This window comes from Crocodylus porosus, unplaced genomic scaffold (assembly GCF_001723895.1).
Source record: "Crocodylus porosus isolate Cpor-Errol unplaced genomic scaffold, CroPor_comp1, whole genome shotgun sequence".
In the NCBI taxonomy this organism is placed as follows: domain Eukaryota; kingdom Metazoa; phylum Chordata; order Crocodylia; family Crocodylidae; genus Crocodylus; species Crocodylus porosus.
In genome coordinates this window covers 13,884,794-13,906,535 of record NW_017728927.1, presented here as the reverse complement: position 1 = coordinate 13,906,535, position 21,742 = coordinate 13,884,794, and the positions used below count along the sequence as shown (strand labels likewise).

The window sequence follows — 21,742 nt, the reverse complement described above, 5'->3', positions numbered from 1 at the left end:
TTTCTGAATGAAGAGAAGTGCCCAAATCATGAGTCCTGGCCTAAATCACTTGTGAGGACATCATGTTAGGTAGCCCACGCCTTGCCTCTCAGCTGTGTTCCCAAGATGCTGTCTGCAGGTCTCCTCCTAGTGGCCAGCAGCTCTTTGACAGTGGCGAGACCATTCCACATCCCCAGCTCTTACCTGTGTGTGATCAGTGGCTTGCACCTGGTCCTCCACCACCCCACTCTGGCAGGAATCCCATCTCAGGGATGTTTAGGACATGCTGAGATGCCCTAAGGCCCTCCCCAGCTTAAAAAGCTTGCTTAGGGTATTGGGCTTTGGCTTAAGCCAAGACCGACCCTGAGCAGCTTATTAACTGTGGGGCAGTGGCAGTGCTTGGGCAGCTCCAAAATCCAAACAGCAGAAATGGAGGCATTTAGGAGACTTGGGAGCCTCCAGGGTTATTTGGCAACAGCTAATGAGGAGTTCAGAAAAAGGTCAGCAGTACCTAAATGGCAGATTGAGGTTACCAAGCCTAAAATCCTGCCCCTTGGTTTGCACATCCACACATGCTTTGGCCTGTACGGAGAATGCTCTGGTGGCACACAGCCGTCAGCACCATACTCCGCCCACTCCGTGCTTTTCGTACAGGCTTGCTACGACCTAATGACTGCCCCCCCATCAAACAGGCCACATGGGAATCAGCTAAAGGACTTCACATCTTGCTACTACCTATCTGCTAAATCTGTGCCTATGAGACTCCAACGGTTGTAGGAGTCAAGGGACAAATTACATAGCAGGAAACTAAACAGCCATGTTTCTGGAGGAGCAGCAACCAGGGGACAAGAAGCCCCCGTGAAGCTCCAGTCAGGTTTGGCTGTGGAGGGCTGGCAGCAGCAAGGGATCTGTACGGTTTGTCACAGAAGCTCTCTCCGAGAAGGAGAGGGAAAAACCTGAGAGAGAACAGAAAGGAGCCCCTGTGGCTGGGGGCAAGGAGGATGTCAGGCCATCAGGGAGCAGGATGGAAACCAGGAGAGATTTAATTTAAAAAAGAATCGCAAAATAATGACAAGTCTCTTGCTGTAGGGATTTCAGTGTTCCCTCCAGTAAGCAAGGGAGAGAACACAAGCCTCGGGAACCCTGTGGCCAGTTCCCTTCCACAGTCCACAGTCAACAGCACCGTGGGTCCAAGGTGGAGAGTACAGCTGCTGCCCAGTGGAACTGGGTAAATGCTGTCCAAGGTGCCCGTGAAGGAATGGTCCCTTTAATGTGTAGTGCCCAGGGCTCTTCTGATCCCCAAGAAGTGATGTCCTGAGCTGGACCTGCTACTGGTGAGAGCCCAGGTGTGAGCCCTCTCCTCTCACAGTTAGGCTGCCTTCCCTGGTGTGTCTTGTCCACTCCAGTGCATGAGGGCTGAAACACAAATGCTTTCTCCCAGGATTCAACCCAAATGGACAAGTCCAAAGTATTCAACTCCTCCAAAAGACGAGCTCCTGGGATGGTGACATTCAGATCATGGCTTCCATGTGGAGAACCTTCAGGGCCTCTGAAATCTGGGAGCTGGTGTCAATCTGTCCATACATCCCAACCAGGAAGGCCCTGTGCAGTAACACTGCCGCATGCTCTGTGAAGGGGAAATGGGTAAGTAAAAGGAACAGGTCTAAAGGCTCAGATTTACCAGTGACAGCCACACAGAGGAAGGGCTCCCCACCTCTCAGTGCAGCAGAATTCAGACTCCTTTCCAATGGGAAGGAGAGGGGCTTCCCACCACAGTAAGGTCACTGCCAGCCCTCTCTCTACGCATATGTAACACTCCAGACACTCAACAGATAGTTACAAAGCACCATAGCTCAGAGGGAGACCCTGTATCAGCACAGGAGTCTATGCTGGGCACCCAGGCTCCTGCAGTACCCCCTGCGTGGGGCTGAGAGCAAAGCTGATCTGGGCACTGGACAGCCAGTAACCAGGGTTACTGGTTCTGGACAAGAGAACTGCTCTTTCTTGGGGCCAGACACACAGTGTAAGGCCAGGGACCTGTCCTACCTTGGCAAAGAAGGGTGTATTCCGGCAGGTTTCTCAGTGCTGTCTGTACCACTTCAAAGTCTCGGCTGCCAAGGCAGTACATGAATGTGGGGAGGAAGTCTGCAGCAACTCTGGGAATGAAACACAGTACCATCAGCACAATCCACACCTGTGCTATCACCATCACATGTGCAAGGGCGTTTGACCGAGAGAGAAGCAAGTGACTCAAAAAAAGCATTGCGCTGCTGGGTCCCAGTGAATCTCACCTGGGGTTGTTCTGAATGGAACGCAGGGCAAGGCTGAAGGCCAGGTTCCGGCAAGACTCCTCTGAAGAGCTCATCAGCTTCTGTAGGTTAGTCTGAGAGACGGAGACAGATGGACCAACCTCCTGGTCAGTGAGATCACGTGGCGAGACACTGAACACAACCCCCTTGGGCTTCACGTGACCCTGCCCCTCATGGATCAGGGCCACGAAGATCAAACGCAGGTGTCTCTCTGTATGGACTGGCCAGCTCTCAATGCTTTAAGCACCTTGGATTGCCCGCCCCAATCCTCTTCCTCATCCCTGGGTTGTTTGATCTTCCCACACAAGTACCTATTGCAGAGCTGCTCATTTATCTCCAAGGACCTTATCATACAGAGTATCTGTTTAGCCCTGTGGCAAGCTTGACCTGAGAGGCGTTGATCTACAAGAAGTCAGACAGTAAATCACAGGGACTGTGTGACAGAGAAGGGGCAGGAGGTAGGGCACACACATGCGGCAGTGCAAGGTCTAAACTCAAAACCGGCCTATTCAGAAACACCTCAACAACGACTCAAGAAGCAGAGAACCAGCTTAGACTCAAGTTAAACTGTGCATGATGGACTGTGCTGTAAGGAATGTCCCATGAAGCAGAAGAGACAGCAAGCTTCCAAGCCACTCATACTCACAGCAAAGAAGGCCAGGATCTCTGGTCTCCGTCTGGACATCTCATCGATGTCAGTCAGCACCTCCAGGATGTCTGAGGGAAAGACACAGGGGGGTGGCTTTACTTCAGTAACCCAAAGAAATGAGATGATGCTTCAAAGAAGATCAAACCAGGGTTCCCCATACAACAGACCCAGAACTGCCTCAACAGAGGCTGCTTTCACTACTAGCGCCAATCACAGCAAACATTTCACCTCTGCAGCAACTTTTACTGTAGAAGTTTCCCCACATGGGGCTTGCTCATAACACTACACTGCAATGCTGCTTTTCAGGAATACTGGATGCAAGTGAAAGCAGAAGCGGAGGGCAGTTCCTTGGGATACCACACTAACACCTTAATCTTTTGTGAAAGCCACCAGGGGATGTCTGCCTTGAGAGGAGCTGGACATCGTTTCAATGTTCAGACAGCTCTTCAGTCAGCACAACACCCAGGCATTGGTCCAATACCAACTCCAAACAAAGTGTGGCACACAATCAGTCAATCAATCAGAGCACCTGAACTGTTCTGGGAGGCTTCCAAACACAGCATGGACCAGATTCAACCCTATTCAGCCCATAAACTGGAACAAAAGAAAAAAAAAAATCACAGCTCACTGTTGTAAGGCTTCAGGGCACTTGCAGTTTCTGATACAAACACCTCAAAGAGACCTATGCTGTGATTTTGATTTGGATGAGCCTGTCTGACTGCTACAGGCTTCCAGGTTCTCTCTCCCAATTAAATACCCATATCTATTTGTCTGTATTTTTGTCTATTTCTGGGTCTGTGATCATGAGCAACGTCACACTGAGCTGCTGAAAAGCTGCCACAGCAGAGGGTAGATTTATGAGGCCGGTGAGGTACTTTAGGAATGGTGCTACCAAAGGCTGCACTTGCTTACCCTCAACAGTCTGGCCCCTGGAAAGCCTCTTCATGTATGGGGCCATTTCCACTGGGGTGAGGGGGGTGAAGAGAGACATGCTGACCAGTGGGAGGGAGCCCGCTGCTGCTTCATCTGGGACAGAGTAAAACAGGTCAGTTCCCAGGCATTCTCTTTACATTGAATACAAAGACATGTCCAGCACTCTCAGCCAATGCAGCCCATTGACCACTGTCCCCCAGTGTCCTTACATAGCTTCCACAAGAAGTGACTCTCATGTATCTTTAACACCCATTTTCCTAAGCTTATGAGGAACCAAGGTGACAACTAAGAATGAGGCAGGAGAAGATGTGTCTTTACAAGATCCAAGCTGGTTCATTAGAAGAAATGTGGTGGGCAGTAGAATCCGTAACATCAGCTTCTTGTTCCACTGCACTGTGAGGCTCTGGCTCCAATAGCTCAGAGACTGCAAAATTAGCACCTAATGCTGCCCAGGCACTGGTTTCAATCCTGCTGACACAGGAGGGCTTGTTCTCATCGTGCACTACTCAAAAGCTGTCCTTCACTGTCCTAGGAAGGCTGGGACTGCAGAGCTCAGGATGGAGTCCACACAGAAGCATCAGTACCCCAAAAAACACACCACTGTGGAGTACACAGAACCAGCCCAACCCAGCAAGAGACAGAAGTAAACCGCCCTCCTTGCTCCACCCACGTGGACTCACCATCCTTTTCCTCTTCAGAGCCTCTGTCCGAGATGCCACTCTTACTGGGCAGACTCAGCCCAGCCAGGAGAGACTTCAGCATTGCTAGATCACTGTTATCTGATGAGAGGTCACTACAAGGAGAAAGGAGGCATTTTTTGCATAAAACAGCAACAGCTTAGCACACATGAGTAAGGAAAAGGAACACTTGAGGGACATGTGTCTGAAAGCAAATGAATATGGAAAGGAGTAAAGCCTGGCTTCAGTGACTGCAGGAGAAGAGAGCCACAAGGAAGAACCAGAAGGGAGACACACAAATGGAAACAGCAGGCTAGAATGCAAGCAGAACTGGTGAGGCAGCTCCAGGATCCTTCTCTCTTGCAACCAGGACTAAACGACAGTCAGCACAAGGCCCATATGTTGGACCCTCTGCTGCTGCCTCTGGGACCAAGTATGAGCCAGTGCAGTTGGGCTGAGAGTAAAGAAATGGCAGGGGAAATGGAGTGAGGTTAGGACTTACTGGAGTGGGTCAGCATGTTTTTGCAGGAAGGACACAGCAGCCTGGGGGTTGCATGTGATGTACTTGTGAATAAACTGGACGAACTTGGTGATGAAGGCGGCCAGGTGACGGGAGGACTTCCTGTAGTTCTGAAAGAGGGGGAGAAGCTGCTTCACAAGACCAAGTGTGGGGGCTCATCCCCCATTCACACAGCACCGTGCAATTGGGTGCATGCACAAAAATATTCTACACAGGACCCCCCCAGTCAGGTACCAACTCCCCTCTGGCAGCTGGCTGCCCATGCAGTGATGGCTCGTACCAGCAACAGGCGAATGAAGGAGAGCAGACAGTCCCACAGAGCCACCTGGTGTTCGTTCTGGAACACCTGTGGCTGCAGAAGCTCCAGGATACCCAGGACATGGATGAAAAAAGTCAGGTGGTTCTGCTGTCTGAACTCCTGGAAGTTGAGGTGAACACGCCCGTGGAGCAGAGCTGCAATCATTGGCAAGTGCCTGAAACCAAGGAGCAGAACATTCATCTCCAATGCCTTCCTACAGCCACCAAAGACAGGCTGAGACGCGTGCAGTGAGCATATCTGGCAATCAGACAATCATCTGCCAGGCACTGCAGGTTAATGCTTCTAGCCCACAGACCAGGTCCTAACCATCTTCCAGGCTACCACTGGAGGCATTGGCCATGCTGGGTAACAAGGGAATGGGCCAAAATGAGGTATAAACAGCCCAGTGCATGCTACTTCTACTAAGTTGGCTTAAGAGACAGCTTCAGTATTGAAATCCATGGGAATTGTCTACTGGCTAACACCATTTGCCTAATTTAAACAGCTGCCCCAGTAACCTGTAGTGTTTTAAGTGACTTATACTGCAGCAGAACCAGCTGTGAGGTGGCCCAACTCGCTCCAAGGAGGAAGTTTCTCATCATTTTCACTGTGCTAGTGCACAGACCCATGTCCATTAAACGCGCAAGGACGGGAGGACCAGTCCTCTAACCCTCATTTTCAAGACTTCTTCAGCTGACACTAAATAAAAGGACATGCCCCTTAGGAGGACAGCCAGCCAGAAGTGTTGCTAGTTGCATCATTGCTTTCACACATGGAAGCATGACCAGGTTTGCAAGGGAAATATCTTCGGGAGTAGGGGGCTAATGTGGAAGGAAATGTCCAGCTGAATAGCTCTGGACAAAGAGAAGGGGCAGTACCTAAGCAGAAGGATGGGGTGAGCCACAGCCAGCTTCCTGCATGCCATGTTGGCATCCCACACACGGCTTTCAGATGACTTGGAATCACTGGTGTCTGCCAGAAGGGTGATGAATCTGTGAACCAGGGCATCAAGCTGAAAGAATTGCAACAAGAGGGAAGTTAAGCTAATAAAAGATTTGGCTCCCCAGCTTTATCAGTGAGGTTTTCAAGTCCTCCACATGATTTGGTTAGGAAGAAGGATAAGTTGATTGTTTGGGTACAACTTGGGATAAGTCAGTAGCCTTCCAACTGCCTCAGGATCCAAGACCCAATGTCCCCAACAGAAAAGTGGGACCTGAAGGCTACTTGTTTCTGCTCCACGCAACTCTGAGGGGCCTAGCAGTGTGGGAGGATGCAGGAGCTTGAGTTAAGCCTTCATCACACAGAACCTTGCAGAGTTCATAGTGCCACGGATCCAGCAAGGACACTTGGAAGTAACGGGTTAGGGAGGAGACTGGAGTCATCTCAGTCAACACTTGCTCACTCTCCTGGGGCAAATGCCCATTCTGGTCACAGCAATCTGAGAGGTGAGAAACTGGGACTGCTGCTTGCTCTCCCATCTACCTTGCAGGTGCTGCCGTCTGTGGCACCCTCACTGGTCAGCAGCATCTCAGGCATGGGTATGAGGAGCTCTGGGAGCTGCAGGTAGATCTGCAGGAGAAGGTCTTGGCAGCATTTCCCCACTGAGCTGAAAAGAGAATGTAGACAACCCAGCACTGTTACATTTCTGGGAGGGAAGGTGTCCCAGGCTGGCCAGTGAACAGCAAATGGCTTCACCCCCAATTTGAAGAACTCTCCACTCTTAGACAGCCCCTTTTGAGTTGCCTGTGGCCTAAGAGCAGTTTCTATGGGGCTTCCCAGTGGGGCTGCCTGATTCTTCAGCAAGCAGCTCTGCCATTTCCAAACTGCCTTAGAGCATGTGGCAAGCCAGCCCTAGTCATCCTCCCACAGTGGAGCTCTCATGCACAATGCCAGCACTATAAATACAAAGAGGTAATCCCTCATCTCAGACAGGGCTGCAGGCAGGAACGCGCCTGTAGGACATGGCCCACACACATTCAGTGCACCTGCTCTCTATGTGGCAGTCATCCCCTGCCCTGCAAGGGACACTGATTACAGAGCCTCAGCCAGTCTGCTCCCACTCTGCTGGTCCATGATTGACATTGGCTTGTTTTACAGACATGAGTGTGTCAGCCCTGCGGAGCCAGGGACACTCTGAGCAGGCAGGCGACGCTCCAATCTGCCTCCGGCACGGCAAAAACGGTCAGCTGTTTCAGCTGCACAATGGATTCCCAGAAACAATTTAAGCAGCAGGGGAGATGAATATATTTCCAGGTCCCCAAGGTGGGAGTGGGCAGGGCCTGCTGGGCTGGCAGCTAGGAACAACATGCCCTGACTTCTGAAATGGAATGACCTGGATCCTGTGTCACTGGAGAGAGAACCAAGTCCCTGCCCTGATCATCACAGTCCCCTGTGAGTTTTTCCAAGGCATCTTACTGATGAGTTTTCAGATGCTCTCTGGAACATGGTAATTGTCACGAAGCTGCCTGGGCAAGTCTTATTCTGGCCACCTCACTGCCAAAACAGTGCCTGAATAACCATGATTAGTGCCTGCACAGCTCCCACCCATTTCCACAGCCTCACCTGTTCCCCCATTGCTGGATGCAGCCAGTCAGATACTCCGTTACTTTTTTAATGCTCTCCACATCTCCATGGCAACAGCTGAGCAACAGGGGCAGCCGTGACTGGATGAGTGTGCAAGAGGCCTCCTCTGTGCTCTGGCTCCGGGTTTCTGCCTCAGCCAGGACCAGCTCCACCATGCTGATCAACTCCGGTGCCTTCAGCTGGAGCACAAACTCTTCCCGACGTTTCTGCAACAGCAGGGATGCTTGTGAGGGGAGGGCGGAGGCAAGGCCTAGCCCAGCACTGCCTCGCTGTCATTTGCTCCCCTCAAATAAATCAGAAAGGCAAACTCCCTCTGGGCTCACTCTCAAAACTGCCCAGCAGCCACGACTGGGAAACTAAGCACCACCCCCCTCCAAACAGCAAGGGTTTTTTTAAATCTACTTCTGCCAACTTCCCACAATGCAACTGCTTCCATCTTACTGCACTTGCCTAGCTAAGAACTTTGCTAACGCAGCTCAACCTTCATTGCAAACAGCTTTCCACTGCAGAAGGGGGTTGCGTTACCTGTCTATAGAGAGCATAATGATTGCGCTCCAGTCTTGAGTGCTTCTAGTGAAGCTAGTTCTGCAGTGAGTGAGCAACCCAGCTGCAAGTTCAGCACAGCACCAGGGAACTCCCCAGGGGAAACACACAGCCAGGCTGGTTTTGCTGCAGTGAAAGCTTGACAGCTGGGTGTGAATTTTCATTGACAATTATCAAAACTACAAACCCAACACTAGTGTGCACCTGAGCAGGGAGCTCAATATGATGCTCCTGCCCCTGGCCACGAAGAGTCAGGCAGCATGAAAAGGATGCTCCATCAATCCTGCAGATGATTTAACCCCTACCTGGGGAGTTCTCTGGTCCCTGCCCTGCCAGATCCGTGGGATATGAATGCAGGCCCACAAGAAATCCAAGGACGCAGTTGGGTCAAACCTGCCAGGATGCAAGAGAATAAGAAGGGATTCAAAGGCAAGTGTGGGAATGGAGCCTAGGCGAGCCCTTCAGCAATAGTCACCCATGGGGCAGGCATGTTTACAGATCCCTAGCACCTTGGATAAATATATCCATGGGATTCAGAGCCAATCCAGAACGGAGATTTGATCCTGCTCCCAGAGACTATCGGAGGATTTACTATAAGGACAGCACAAGGGTGGGACAGCTTGAGAAAGCAATCAGCCAGGGATGCAGGAGTCTTGTGGAAGCCAAATACAACCAGGAGCTGGTCACCAATTCAAGTGATGCTTAACACACAGGATTCAGAAAGGCAGGAGAGAGAGTAACATTGTATGGATAACACAATAGATGCTTCCTGCGTTCACAGGCTACAACACGAGTCTGATCCCCCTGTGCAACTTCCATTAGATAATGTCCATATCAAGCAAACTAAACAGAAACTGGAACTAGGCACCTTCCCACCAAGCAACAGAGCTGATTGGAGGGGGAAGAACAGCAAGGGAAGCCACATTCTTCACTGTCTGATTTCTTGTCCTTCTTGGCACATGCTTGATTAGCCTACACAAAACTCCTCAACCAGACCAATGGGGAAGACTCACCTCTGTTCCCGGTTTTTGCAAAGCAGAAGCCTGATGCACTGGTGCAGTGTGGTCCAGCTCGACTGGTGAGTGAGGAGAGCCAACAGGTATGGACGAAAAGATGGTATCTGGGATCCAGACTGATCCTTGGCCTGAAAGAACCAAGGAAAGAAAAAATGTGAATCCATGTGGGTCACTGAACTGGAGAGGACAGGACATCAGGATACTATGGGAAGATGGAGACACAGGTAGAACAGCAGAAATGGGGACCTGAGTTTAGAACAGTTGTATTGCCTTGCAATCAGGGCATGGGACTGGGAGCCAACACGCTGACTTCCAACCTTGTCCTTGGCCCAGCATGTACTTGGATAGCTATGTACCTTCTACGTCACCATCTAATGGGAAAACCTAGTTGATAGGGCTGTTGGGGGACTATGCCCTTAAAGTGCTTTGAGCTTCAGAAATGCAAATGTTCAGCTATAGCAGTGAGAGACAGTGCAAAAAAGATCCGCACAGGGTCCTCAGAGACTGTTCGTTCTCTTCTGAAATTGGCGTAAGGCATAGAGTAGGGTCCAAGACCCTTTCCCACCCTGCTGACCAGCAGAACAGTGTAAAGAAGTCAGTCTTTAAGGGTGAGGCCCAAAAAAAGTGACTTAGTTTAGATGTATCCTTAGCTGTGCAACCCTCACCTTGTTCCAGGAGAAAAGCAGCCTTTGCTGGAGGTCTGGGCAGCTGCTGATGACTTCTGGATCCAGCATCTCCAGCCAGTCGATGAAAAGGCCTGAGGATGGCCCTAGCCAAGCAACCTCACCACTGAAGAGAGAAGAGATGTCAGTGAAGTTGCCACAAAACCAGACAAAGCAAAGGATATCCACTAGCCTTGGGACTAACCTGCAGCTTTCCATCTCCTTCTTTACAGGCGTCTCCTCTTTCTCCTGGAGCAGCAGAGAGCTCACTACAGCAATTGGTCTCATGGCAGGAAACCGGGCTGTGGTCTCAACAGCAGCAAAGAGGGTGGTCAAAAGTTCCTCCACATAAGGAGAGCGTGTCTCAATCAGACCTTGGAGGACTAGCAGAGAGACAAAGTTTCAGAAACTGTGAAAAGCAGTGCAGAGCCTGATGACTAAACTTCATGAGGACCCTTCATACACCACTGCCTTAGAGTGCTGGGGAAAAAGGCAGACCCCTGCACTCAAACTACCAGCAGCAAGCCTAGTTCTTATAGGACAGCCATGCCCCAAGCAGCTTTAACGTAACAGTACAATAAAAAGAGCTATAACAACACAGGGGCAAATTTAATTTGATCAGGAGAACAAAGGCTGCCTCTATAGTTCTGCAAGGACATGTTCACTCCCTCCTGTGTCTCCTTCCTCTGTGGCTTGAAGAGGGAGGACAGGACATATGTACCTTTGCTGACAAGCTCTGGCTCCACGTTGCACTTCTCTCCTGATTTCACGGTTGTGATGACAGTGCGCAGCGTGGAGCTAACCAAGTCGGGATCCCGACGGAATGCCAGTGCTTCAGCCAGGTGTAGGAAGCCACTGCGGACTGTAGGGAGATCACAGGATTGGCACCACTAGAACTACACCAGGTCCTCAGCTGTGGCAACCAGCCGTGGCCTCTCATGTGAACTGCACCATCAGCCCCTACTCTTTTAAGAGCTCCACATGTGAAACCAGCATGTATTGGCTCCATTTCCCTCCCATAAGTAACCCCCAGCTGACAGTGGTGCCGCCAGGATCAGGCACACACAGCTAAGAGAAAAACCAGGGTTACAACCCTAGAAAATACAAGTAAACACAAGGGCTAATCAAGTCCAGTCCTCAAGCCTGAGCTCTGGGCTGCATTCTCCAGAACTCCCTTCCCCTAAGGGTAAACTGTAATTTTGACGATGGTGTGAATTTGTTGTGCTTTGCAGTCACCTGAATGCCTTGCATGACAATTACCATCAGCACATTATCACGTCTGAGCAGCAGTGCTGAGATCTCCAACCCCTCTGGCCTGCTCTACAAAAACATCCATGGATAAGCCTTCCTTTAAAATCCTCCCCACACTGAATCATTTGGACTGAATAATGCCGCCATCGTAACAGGTGGACATGAGCTCAAGTAAAGCCTCTCCCAGGCTAGCACAAGCAATTTTGGGGGGGGCTCACAACATGCAGAGGCATGACCAACCCCTACATCCTACCCAGGGAGAGGGCAGACAGCACTACACTCTCGATGTGGTTTTGGGTTGCACCCTTCTCTGCTCTGCCCCACCATCTATGCAACGCTTCGCACCGTCATTGATCCTGTGCCGTGCTGAGTACTGCACGGCAAATGACTTGAGCTGGGCATTCAGAGGCCCATCTTCCACAGCAGGGTTCTCCAGCCACTGCAGCATCTGCATAAGAACTTTAAAGAAGAGCGAAGAGAAGGCCGTGTCCTGGGGCATGCAGCGCTGGGGAGAGAACACCAAGAATGATAGGAGAAGTGCATGAACACAGGGTTAGGGGAGGCACAGCCAGGTGGCCAGACCAGGTGCTGCCAGCCTCCCACCTGGAACCAGCCATGCAGTGACCTGTAGCAGCCAAGTAAACATGTGGAAGGACTCACTGCAAAACATCCTGATACAGCTAGTCATCTGAGACTCCTTGCTTTCCTCTACCAATGCAGCATGAGATAACTTCAGCCTGTTCTGAGGGTCAGTGCTATACTGCAGTTACTGTTCCCTGAGACTCCATGCGGCCAGTACCTCCCCCTTCTTAGTTTTCAAAGGGCTCCCCTCCCACCACCAAACCACTGCATGCTAGAAAGAAGCCTGGGCCCACACCCCACCTGGTACTGGTAGAGTTGCCGCATCAGTGGGCAGGAGATGAAGTGGTTGTGGTGCATTGCCATGACCAGGGTCCCACTGTGTGGAGAGTTCAGCAACGCTGCCACTGCCTGCAGGAGACGGGCTGCAATCCCTGCTGTCTGCACATTCCCCTGGCGGATGCGGGCCAGCTCCTGCCCCAGGGCCTGCTGCAATGCCAGGGAGATGGGGCGCAGGTTTGAGCTCTGCCACCGGGGATCAGGGTTCAGGGGAAAGAGCTGAGGACAGAGAAGAGCAGTGGTTTGTGAGAGAACAAAAAGGACCACTGGTGGAACATCCCACAGTCAAGGAGGGACTGCAACACAGGCTCTTTCCTGACATGTCGCCTGGCAGCAGTCACTAGATGAGATGGGCACCACAGTCCCAGCTTCTGTGTCCAACAGAAGAACACAGTCCAAGTCCTAGGCACATGGCCGCAGTGAGATCATTAAGCCCAATCCTTTTTTTTTATATATCACATCCTGAACATTCAGACTCATCCCTGCCACACTGCCAGCATGCTATGGAGGGGCAGCATGCTATGGAGGCTGGAAATTCAAGACAGCCAGGCTAAGAGACTTCTCCAGAGAACTGCTACTCATGGCAGAGTTGAGAAGTGAAACCAACACTACCGACTCCATGGTTTAACTGCAAGATCTTGCCATTACCTTAATGCCAAATACCCTACAGCAGGGGTTGTCAACCTAGGGGTATGCATATCCCCAGGGGTACTTGGGAGGACCTTAGGGGGTATGCACGAGCAAGCGGGGACAGAGCGCAGCCACCCACCACCCTGTGCCTTTGCCTGCCAGGAGCAGGGCTGGGGTAGAGTGAGGGCAGCGGTGCCTCTCTGCGGGCTGCACAGGCACTGCCTAGTGGGCCGGACACAGGAGGGAGGGGAAGCTCGCACACGGCGGCTGCCGCCACTTCCCACCATTCTGCGCTCCTGCCACTCTGTCTGGCCATGCATCCCACCCCCCATAAGTGCAGGAGGTCAGAGGAGTTCATGAAGCCAAACAACGCAGTGCCAAAGTTGGGAGCCTACAAAAGACACTCCAGGAAAGCGGCTGCAGAAAATACTGCTTTGTAAATCCAAGATCGAGGCAGTACCTGAAGAAACATGCCTGCCAGGTCATCCTCTGGGCCCAGGACCCGGATCTGTGTCAGGGCCCGAATCCTGCCCTGTCCTTGCGGGGTCTCGGGACTAATTTTTGGCCTCGGTGTCTCCGTGCTGTCTGCAGAGAGATTAAACACAGGCAAGAGTCTTCAACTGGGGCCCAAGGAAGAGATTTTTCCTCCAGCACTACAATATTGTTAGTTGGTGTCATGCAAATAACAGCTTTATTTCCATATAGGCCAAACAAGAGAAGACAAGTAACAAAGGAAACCTAAGGCAGATTCCACCATAGTCAAGTACTCTAGATGCATGAGACTTTCTCCTCTAGCCCAGGAGGGGAGAGCAGAGACTTCCCTAGAGCTGGTGTACATCGGTAAATCGGCACTCCCCCTCCCAGCTCTGAAACAAGCTGAAATACAACTAGGTACAGACAAGGCAGACTGTGCCTGGTTTTGACAAAGGCTAAGGCGAAGGGTCCATGAGCAGGCTCTGATCTAACAGAGATGAGGGTAGGCTGTGCAATACCTCGGCGTGTTGGCAGGGAGGCGGTGAGCAGGGAGTGGAAGGTCTGGCCCCCAGTAGCTCCTCTCTCATGCTGAACTTCTACAAGATGAGCCATGTAATCTGAAAAAAGAACAAGACATGACCACGGCCTCCCTTCTTCTCCTGGTCAGAACAGAAGAGGTAGCCAGCCGTGCAGCTCCTACTTGGTAAGCAAGCGGAGAAACACCAACATAAACAAACCCCAATTATTTCCTTAAAGCCAGCAGCTGCCACTCAAATGATTCCCAAACTCTCCAGCCAGAAACCCCTTCCCCACCTTGGGGAAACATGCCTAAGGCCTCCCAAAATGCGGCTCCATCAAAAGAACCAAGTGAGCCTGACAGAGGAATCACCAAGCTAGTTTGGGTCCTCAAAAGAAAGCTACAAAATACTTCACACTAACAAAGCAGGTTGAAAACAAACAGCAGCTCTAGAAGATGTGTTCCCAAACAGCCTGACCCCTGGCTCTTACTCTTGTCCATGATGTTCTGCTCCAGTGTCTGGGGGTCGTGGGATACTGCCTGATCCAGGTACTGAAGGAGTTTGCTCATGCTGGAGACTGGGATACCAAAGGACTGAACAAAGAGAAGCAGTTGCTGGGGTTCCAGGTCCTGCAGTGCTGAGAATATACAAGAGGCCTGTCAGAAACCTGCATCCCTCATTCAAAGGACATGTCCCTTAGCTGATTCTTTTGGGCTGGGATGCATCAGCGGTGACATATTTCCTAACAGAGCTGTAGCAGGCCTTGAGCCAAACTGACAGCTGCTTGCCATCTTTCCTTTGTTCTGCACATATTTCTCTTCTTATTATATCTTCTAGTTAATTCACTCACTGGTTAATTTGATCTTCCATTTAATTTGATAAAGAACCAGATCATTTGTATTAAAAATAACTTCCACCCAATCCGTTGATGACTGCAGGCAGGAATTATTGAATAATTCAATCACTGGTTATGGAGAACTATCATTTCATTAGCAAGGAAGGGACAAAAGCTCCAAACGCAAAGAATAACGAGAGCAGTGAAGAGCCACGTGATAAGAAAAATGACCATAACCAAAAGCTGGGTCAAAGTCAGACACTGTCAGGGTTATGCAAGCTGGAACATATACAACACTGGAGAACATATAGGTGAGCTAATTAATTCAAACCACGACAGAGAAACGGACTTGGTATACATCAGTGGGGGTCAACCTTTTTTTTCACAGGCATGCCATAAATTAACCCCACACCCTCCCCAAGTGCTACTCTGATCCCTTTCCCTTACCCAATCTGTTATTCTGTCTTCTGCTCCCTACCCAAGATGCCCTCTGCTTTCTGCTTCCTGCCCTGTGCTCCTTGCCTGATCTACTACGCTGCTTTCTGATCCTTGCCTTATTTGCCACCATGTTGCTTGCTCCCCGATCTGCTGCATCACATACAGCGGTTGCCTGTGTCACCTGTGGTATCAGCCACAGATTGGCCACCCCAGTATAGATAAAAGGAAGGCCTTGCATAGAGTTTCTGCAGTCCCTCACTTCCTTTAAATAAATGGAAAGGCGCAGTCTTTGGCCAGGTAGTACAGACTTCAAGACTTCAACAACCAAAGTGTTTCCTTACCAGAGCTGGAATAAGGGTCAGCTAGGCATGAACAGAGCTCAGAACAGAGCTGCACTCTTCTCAGTGGGGCCTAAAGGAAGAGGGCTCGTCTCCCTTCGAGTCCCAGTTCTCTGCTAAATGCTACTGTTTATTCACTTCCCACCAGTATTAGCTTTCTGGGATGTGAGGACCTACCTCCCTCTTTCCACCCCCCAGCCTTAAATGCTGTTTGCTGACCCCCACATACAAAATACATGTTTTTAGCAGAGAAAGAAATTGTACGTGGGCAACACAAACCAGCACTAAAGGGTAGGTGGAGAGGCCCCGTTTGCCTCCCCTCATGAGCTGGCCCAACTCCTTAAGTCTCTGTGTGATGGACAACCTTTGGCAATCGGGCCAGTGCAGCAGGGCCTTGTGCCTGGAGGCTGAGTGACTGTCCACTGCAAAGGAAAAAATGAGAAGTAGCTAACAGACAGTCCCCTCTAAACTCAAGTTCCCTCTGGGGCCAACAGTGACCTGCATCCCCATCAGACAGATCTAGATCATACACGGGCTCAAGAAGGGCTAAGACGCACTAGAGCTCCCAGTCACTAGGCCTGGCTGATACAACCTTCCCATTTCCTCAGCTTCAGGGATTCCCACAGGAGGTTCCTTGGGCTCGGCTCACCTGCATCCACTAGGCGAGGAACCTCAGAGCGGATCATGCGCAGCTTGAGCCAGTCAGGAAGCAGCAGAGCCTCCTCTGAGGTGTCCACAAGAAAGGCTGTGGGGAGTGGCTTCTTTTCCGGGAACCAGATGTCCAGCAAGGTGTAAAAGTCACTGTCCCCTACTTAAAGGTAGGCACAGAAGTTACTCTACATGGGTACTGAGTGCATATTATATTCCCTGCCCTTCTCAGCAGACATCAGGCCATTTCTTTGCATGACCCTTCTACTCTAGTGAGGAAACAAACTAAACACCAAGAAGAAAGAAGGGTCACCTGATCAAGGAGAGAGCTCCTAATTAGCACCATGCAGGATTTGGTGCTACTAGTTCAAACATACCTACTGAACTGCAAAGTGGATTTACGATATTCCAATGGACCCCAAAAGCCCATGAACTGTTTTGTCTGTTGCTTGTTATCCACAATATATATAACACACATTTTAAATCAACCAGACAGAGAAGTAACATGGAGCTCCCTAGGCAATTTTAGAAGGCACACAACATGCTCAAGTAAAAAGGGTCTATGTGAGCACCACCCCCCGCTACATTCTCCCCCTTCCAATTACTTTTAATTGCTGCATCTAGTCAGGAGGTAGGAACAGGAACCCTTGCTGGGGAAGGAGGGGGCTTGTCAGCCAGGTGTCTCACTGCTGGTGCTCACATTTTAAATAGCCAGCAATGGAAGAGGGGTTGAACATGCAGGCATGTGACCAAAGGTGAGGGCCCTTGGGAAGAGCTTTCAAAAGGCATAAAGGCACATGGGAGTTGGAAAGAGAAACAGAAGGCATCTGTTTGTCTTTGAAAGTTGCCTCCACTGTGCAGAGTTTGTGGGGTGATGAAGGGCACCAAGGCAAACGTAGGAAGGGATAATGCACAGGTTGTTATGTCTGACAGAGCAGAGGGGAAACCACTTAATACCACAAAGCGGGGGTCGGGAAGAGGCATGGTTGGCTCCCAAGTCCATGTTCCCTGGGTCACACAGAGAAGTGGCCAAGACTAGGTAGTAACAGCAGGAAGAGTGCAAGTGCCCTCCTCCCACAGACCATGCATTGATATGTGGAGAAGCCACAAAGAGGTACGGTGAGACCTGATGCAGATAGTCAGAAGCTGGAACACTGCTTGGTCTGAGACCCTAACCAGGATCCCCCAGGAGACTACAGGCAGAAAGATAGCTCCTTGACTACAGATGTGGGGCAGGGGAGACTGCACCCCCAGATCCATGCCCCAGACCAGCAACTCCCACAAATCATTCAAGCACCACATCACCAACCTTGAGGAGGTCCCAGGGTCAGCAGGATGACCATGGCATGGACCACAAGGATGTGCATCGTGGCAGTTTCCCCACTGGTCCAGCGCAGGAACACCTGATCCTGGGACTCAGACTGCCGGAAAAGAAAGATCAGGAAGGGAAGTGGAGAAATGAGACATGTTGCCAGCTGGAAGAAAAGGAGGGATCCAGGGAAGCAGGGAGGAGGACCTACCCAGCTGTACACTTCCTCGCCTTCCTTGCTCTGGCGCATGCGTCTAATGTAGTGAGAGAAGACACAGAGCAGAGCAACCAGCACTGCGTCCGACTCGGCACAGTAGGAGAGCTTAGAGAAGAGGTGGGACATGATGGTAGACCGCTCCACGATGAGCCTGGCCACATCCTGCAGAGACAGGACACCCATAAAAGCCTTTCCATGGCGCCTGCCCCATGCAGTCATCTCCTCCCTCGGGCTTCAGTTGCTGGAAAAAATCTTAATCCAACTGACCCTGCCCCAGATTAACCCTCAAGTCCCATTTTACACACGAGGGCACAGGGTTATGCACACAACCGTACTCAGAGGAAATGTTCACCACAGTACAAGACATGACCCAAATTTCTTTTCTTCCTTATAAGGCTCCAACACATCCCCATTCCCATGCTCTACAATGGCAAAGGGAAGATCTATCAGGCTTAAGGTTTGTCATGAGGTTGGCAGACTTGGATTTCACAGTATTCACTCTTTCAACAACAGACGTGGCACTGGACCCAGAGAGAGGGGACAATTAATCCACCCTGCACAGCTTCCCAGGAGGTTGTTAGACACCAAGAGGCAGTTCAGGGGATTCTCTAGGGGACCCATATCCCAAATGAACAAAAGCACAAGGGAAAAGAAGAGAAAATGGCAGCAAAGCAGCCTGGAAAAATCTATAGGCGGGGTAACTACCACAAATAGCCAGGTACCAGAGAGGCCAACAATGACTCAAAACAGAAAAACAATTCGGGTGTCCTGTTCTGGTTACTACAGAAAGCGTAGTGTCTCGAGATGTTTGTTATCCTAGCACGATCCTAACTGCCAGGCATTTACCATGACATACCCAGGGCTGGCCACCTCAGCAGCTGCATTATACCCATACTCTCACATTTGCCACCTACATCCCAGATCTGACATGCGCATGCCATCTAACTTCTGTGACAAATGCAAATCAAAAAGGCCTCTGTATATCCCCACAAGGTGGGTAGCTTGTATAGCTCATTAGCAGCAAGGAGTTATAGAGCAGAAAGCTGCTGGGATCAAGGTGCTACCCTCTGAGGACCCCTGCCAGGCTCTCACCAGAGCAAGGTCATTGTGCTGTCCCTGCTCCTCCACTGGTGCATGCTGGGAAAGGTATACCAAATAAGCACTGATGGTCTGAGGGTCAGTCTCCATGTGGATAGCCTGGAATGACAAGGAGGAGCACTATTAAGTTACACCTGCTTGCACTTGTTCTGGCTCAGTTTAGCTCCAAGAGGACAGAAGACTCTAGACCCTCTGAGCAGGCCACTCTTCTCCACAAGTATACCCACTCTGGCTGCTCCTACTTGTACTTACTTGTTGCAAGGCAAGAGCTGTAGTCACCCTAACACTGTCAAACAACGGCAGGCGTGGTAAATCCCTAAGCAGCCATTGATACCCCTGCAGGAGTTCAGAGTCACCAGAGTCTTCTTCCATAGGATGATCTTTCTCCTCTCCATCACGCAGTCCCCCTTCTGACAGCACCAAGGACAGGCCCTGCAGGCAGACACCCAACAGATAAAGCCCATATACATAAAGACACAGCCAGAAAATGGTTCCAAAACTGAACTATAAACTAAGACACTCCCCCCCCCCAAATGGAAAGAGTCCCCAATGCCATCCCACTGCAATAATCAGAAATCAGCTATTTACATCTAAGTGGCAACCAAAGAAACCATACACTTCACACATGGGATAGCTAAGTCTTGTATCCATAATCAGAAAGGTATGCTTGGAGCAGAGAGGTTAGCTCTTTTTGGTACAGCCAATATGAAAGCTCCAGGAAACAGAAGAGAAGAGTTTGAAGACAAACATGGGGGTAGAGAAAGCCATTGGATATTAGCTCAAAAGGCAATATAGATACAGATGGGAGCCCTATTAAAAAGATCTACCAAGCCCCAGAGTGGCCCGAAGCCCACTGGCAGGGCTCTGCCCACTGCTTCTGGAAAACCTAAACCAGCTGCACCCTGTTCTTCTCACCTTCATGGCCAGAACACGTGAGGCCACTTGGGATGAACTGAGGCGCCGAAGAAAGTAGTCAAGCACTTCACATGTTGTCTGCTCATCAGCTTTGGGGCCCAAGAGCAAGTCCTGCAGACGCCCCAACAGCTGCCTTTGCTTCTGCTGCCTCTGTGGAGAGACACATTCCCATCCAGTGAGAGCAAGTTGGAACCAGGCCCTTTACAAACACCTGACCTGGAACTGAGCAGGGGCCCCTCACCTGGCGCTTCTTCGCACGTTGCTCTTTGCTCTCTCCCTCCTCCTCTTCCTCACCAGAGGCAGACTCATCAGCAGCATCATGCAACAGGAACTCGCAAAGGCACTGCACCGGAAGGACATCCAGGGAGCCCTCGCTGGACTGCACCAGGTCTGCCAGCCATGGCATGGACTGGGAGGAGGCCTTGGGATGAGGACAGTGACAACAATAAGCTGGTGGAACCAGGATCCCACATGCTTCACACGCCCAATTGGCAAGAGGCTGCCACAGATTGCAGCAAGATGTGACCAAGAGAAATGAACCATTTTCAGGCCCCTCTAGCTGCTCCCATGCTTCCTCCCAGCCACACAGCGACTCTCCCAGGACCTCAGGAAACCCACCTGCCTCTGGATGATGTTGAGTAGAAAGTCCGGGTGGCGGCTGCGACAGAGGAGGTGCCCTAAGCGCAGGGACTGATTGAGACTTTTCACCTGCTCCAGGACATGTGGTGGAGGTCTGCGTGGGGGGCCCCTGCCAGAGACACAAGCAGGACAAGCACATGGCTGATTGCCCCTTCACTAAGATGCAGAGTTTGCAAAAAGATGTGCACATGCTGGGGAAAAGGGAAAGGCAGGGGTACTCTATGTGGAAGGGCCCTGGTTCTTTTGCCCTACAGCTCCTCACTCACTCTGGCCAATACTGTCCCGTTTCTCCCCCGACTCTTTCCCAAAAGCTCATACACTGGGCTTTTTCCTCAGCCCCATGAGAACTTCAGCTTTGTTCCTCCCTGTGAGTCCTGATGCTAGGGCGGGACCAATTGCAGTGTGAAGGCTACTTACTGTGGGTCCAGACTGGTCAGCTGAGACAGCAAGAGGCTGCTGCTCTCTGTAATAGTTTGCTTTGTGGACGCAGCAGCCAAGTGACCCTCAAATGCCAGAATTTCCTGCTTCTCCCGCTGAGAGATTTGAAGCTCGCGATTAATCATCTCTGTGCGGGTCTCTTCATCCGTTAGGGTGCAGGGAGGGTAGGAGTAATTACTGGAAGAAGAGTCAGAGTTACTTGCTCAGCCCAGAACCTCAAGGAAGGTCAAAGAGTCAAAATGCTGCAATGTTTCTATTTCCCACAGCCAGTGAAAATGCCAGTAGGTCTTCCAAATGAGCAGGGGTATGAACACTTGCCAAGAAAGCACTTCCCACTGCCACCCCAGCCTGTGCAAAGCCTGGCTCCGCTGCTTGTAGAGGTCCCTCTCTCTCTAGGCTCGACCACAGCTGCCATCCCACAGAATTCACTTTGGCAAGCTTTGTCCCACAATCCCATCTTCCCTCCCAAGTGGGAGAGAAGGAAAGGAACTGGTCCACTGTAGCTTTGGTTCAAAAAACTGCGTCTAACAGTGAAAATAAACTGAAAGACATAACTAACTTGGTCATAACCATCTCCATGAGCATCTTCAGCGAGGGGTACTCCTCCCAGGCAGCAAAACCTGCAACACAAGAGGAAACAACAGTCAGGGGACTGGAGCCCCGCTGTCTACTCCCACCGCAACACATTCCACCAACATTCTAGACAGCTGCTAGCATGGTTTCTAGCTTGTGCTTCACCTCTAGACAAGTCCACCCCTTCCCATCCACTTCTTATAACCCAAGGACAATAAGAAGTCCTTTTTTAAATACATAGGGGGTAAAAAGAAGGTCCTGGGTAATGTGGGGCCCTTGCAGGACGTGTTGGGAACAGAACAGCCACCTCCCTGCTGGGAGCCCCTCGGGCCCC

General features: G+C 50.9%; 1 protein-coding gene across 2 annotated transcripts in view; it reads right to left on the bottom strand.

Annotated features, from left to right (window-relative positions):
* Positions 1-999: 999 nt before the first annotated feature.
* Positions 1,000-21,742, bottom strand: part of INTS1 (integrator complex subunit 1) — a 29,328-nt gene continuing 8,585 nt past the window's right edge. Inside the window, exons 16-46 of one of the 2 annotated variants that reach the window (XM_019542054.1) lie at positions 21,395-21,455; positions 20,815-21,012; positions 20,377-20,506; positions 20,000-20,179; positions 19,759-19,908; positions 19,096-19,275; positions 18,838-18,942; positions 17,740-17,907; positions 17,529-17,640; positions 16,221-16,382; positions 14,451-14,597; positions 13,961-14,059; positions 13,429-13,553; positions 12,303-12,557; positions 11,766-11,925; positions 10,891-11,031; positions 10,375-10,552; positions 10,173-10,296; positions 9,505-9,635; positions 8,797-8,884; positions 7,928-8,154; positions 6,848-6,971; positions 6,244-6,377; positions 5,348-5,540; positions 5,050-5,177; positions 4,551-4,663; positions 3,850-3,963; positions 2,935-3,005; positions 2,271-2,362; positions 2,026-2,135; positions 1,000-1,606 (exon numbers count right to left, since the gene is read on the bottom strand). In XM_019542054.1, the coding sequence (XP_019397599.1) occupies positions 1,491-1,606; positions 2,026-2,135; positions 2,271-2,362; positions 2,935-3,005; positions 3,850-3,963; positions 4,551-4,663; positions 5,050-5,177; positions 5,348-5,540; positions 6,244-6,377; positions 6,848-6,971; positions 7,928-8,154; positions 8,797-8,884; positions 9,505-9,635; positions 10,173-10,296; positions 10,375-10,552; positions 10,891-11,031; positions 11,766-11,925; positions 12,303-12,557; positions 13,429-13,553; positions 13,961-14,059; positions 14,451-14,597; positions 16,221-16,382; positions 17,529-17,640; positions 17,740-17,907; positions 18,838-18,942; positions 19,096-19,275; positions 19,759-19,908; positions 20,000-20,179; positions 20,377-20,506; positions 20,815-21,012; positions 21,395-21,455 (4,316 nt within the window). In that variant the 3' untranslated portion in view covers positions 1,000-1,490. The remainder of the gene's footprint in view (positions 1,607-2,025; positions 2,136-2,270; positions 2,363-2,934; positions 3,006-3,849; positions 3,964-4,550; positions 4,664-5,049; positions 5,178-5,347; positions 5,541-6,243; positions 6,378-6,847; positions 6,972-7,927; positions 8,155-8,796; positions 8,885-9,504; positions 9,636-10,172; positions 10,297-10,374; positions 10,553-10,890; positions 11,032-11,765; positions 11,926-12,302; positions 12,558-13,428; positions 13,554-13,960; positions 14,060-14,450; positions 14,598-16,220; positions 16,383-17,528; positions 17,641-17,739; positions 17,908-18,837; positions 18,943-19,095; positions 19,276-19,758; positions 19,909-19,999; positions 20,180-20,376; positions 20,507-20,814; positions 21,013-21,394; positions 21,456-21,742) is intronic. The other variant, XM_019542055.1, reaches the window with a different exon arrangement.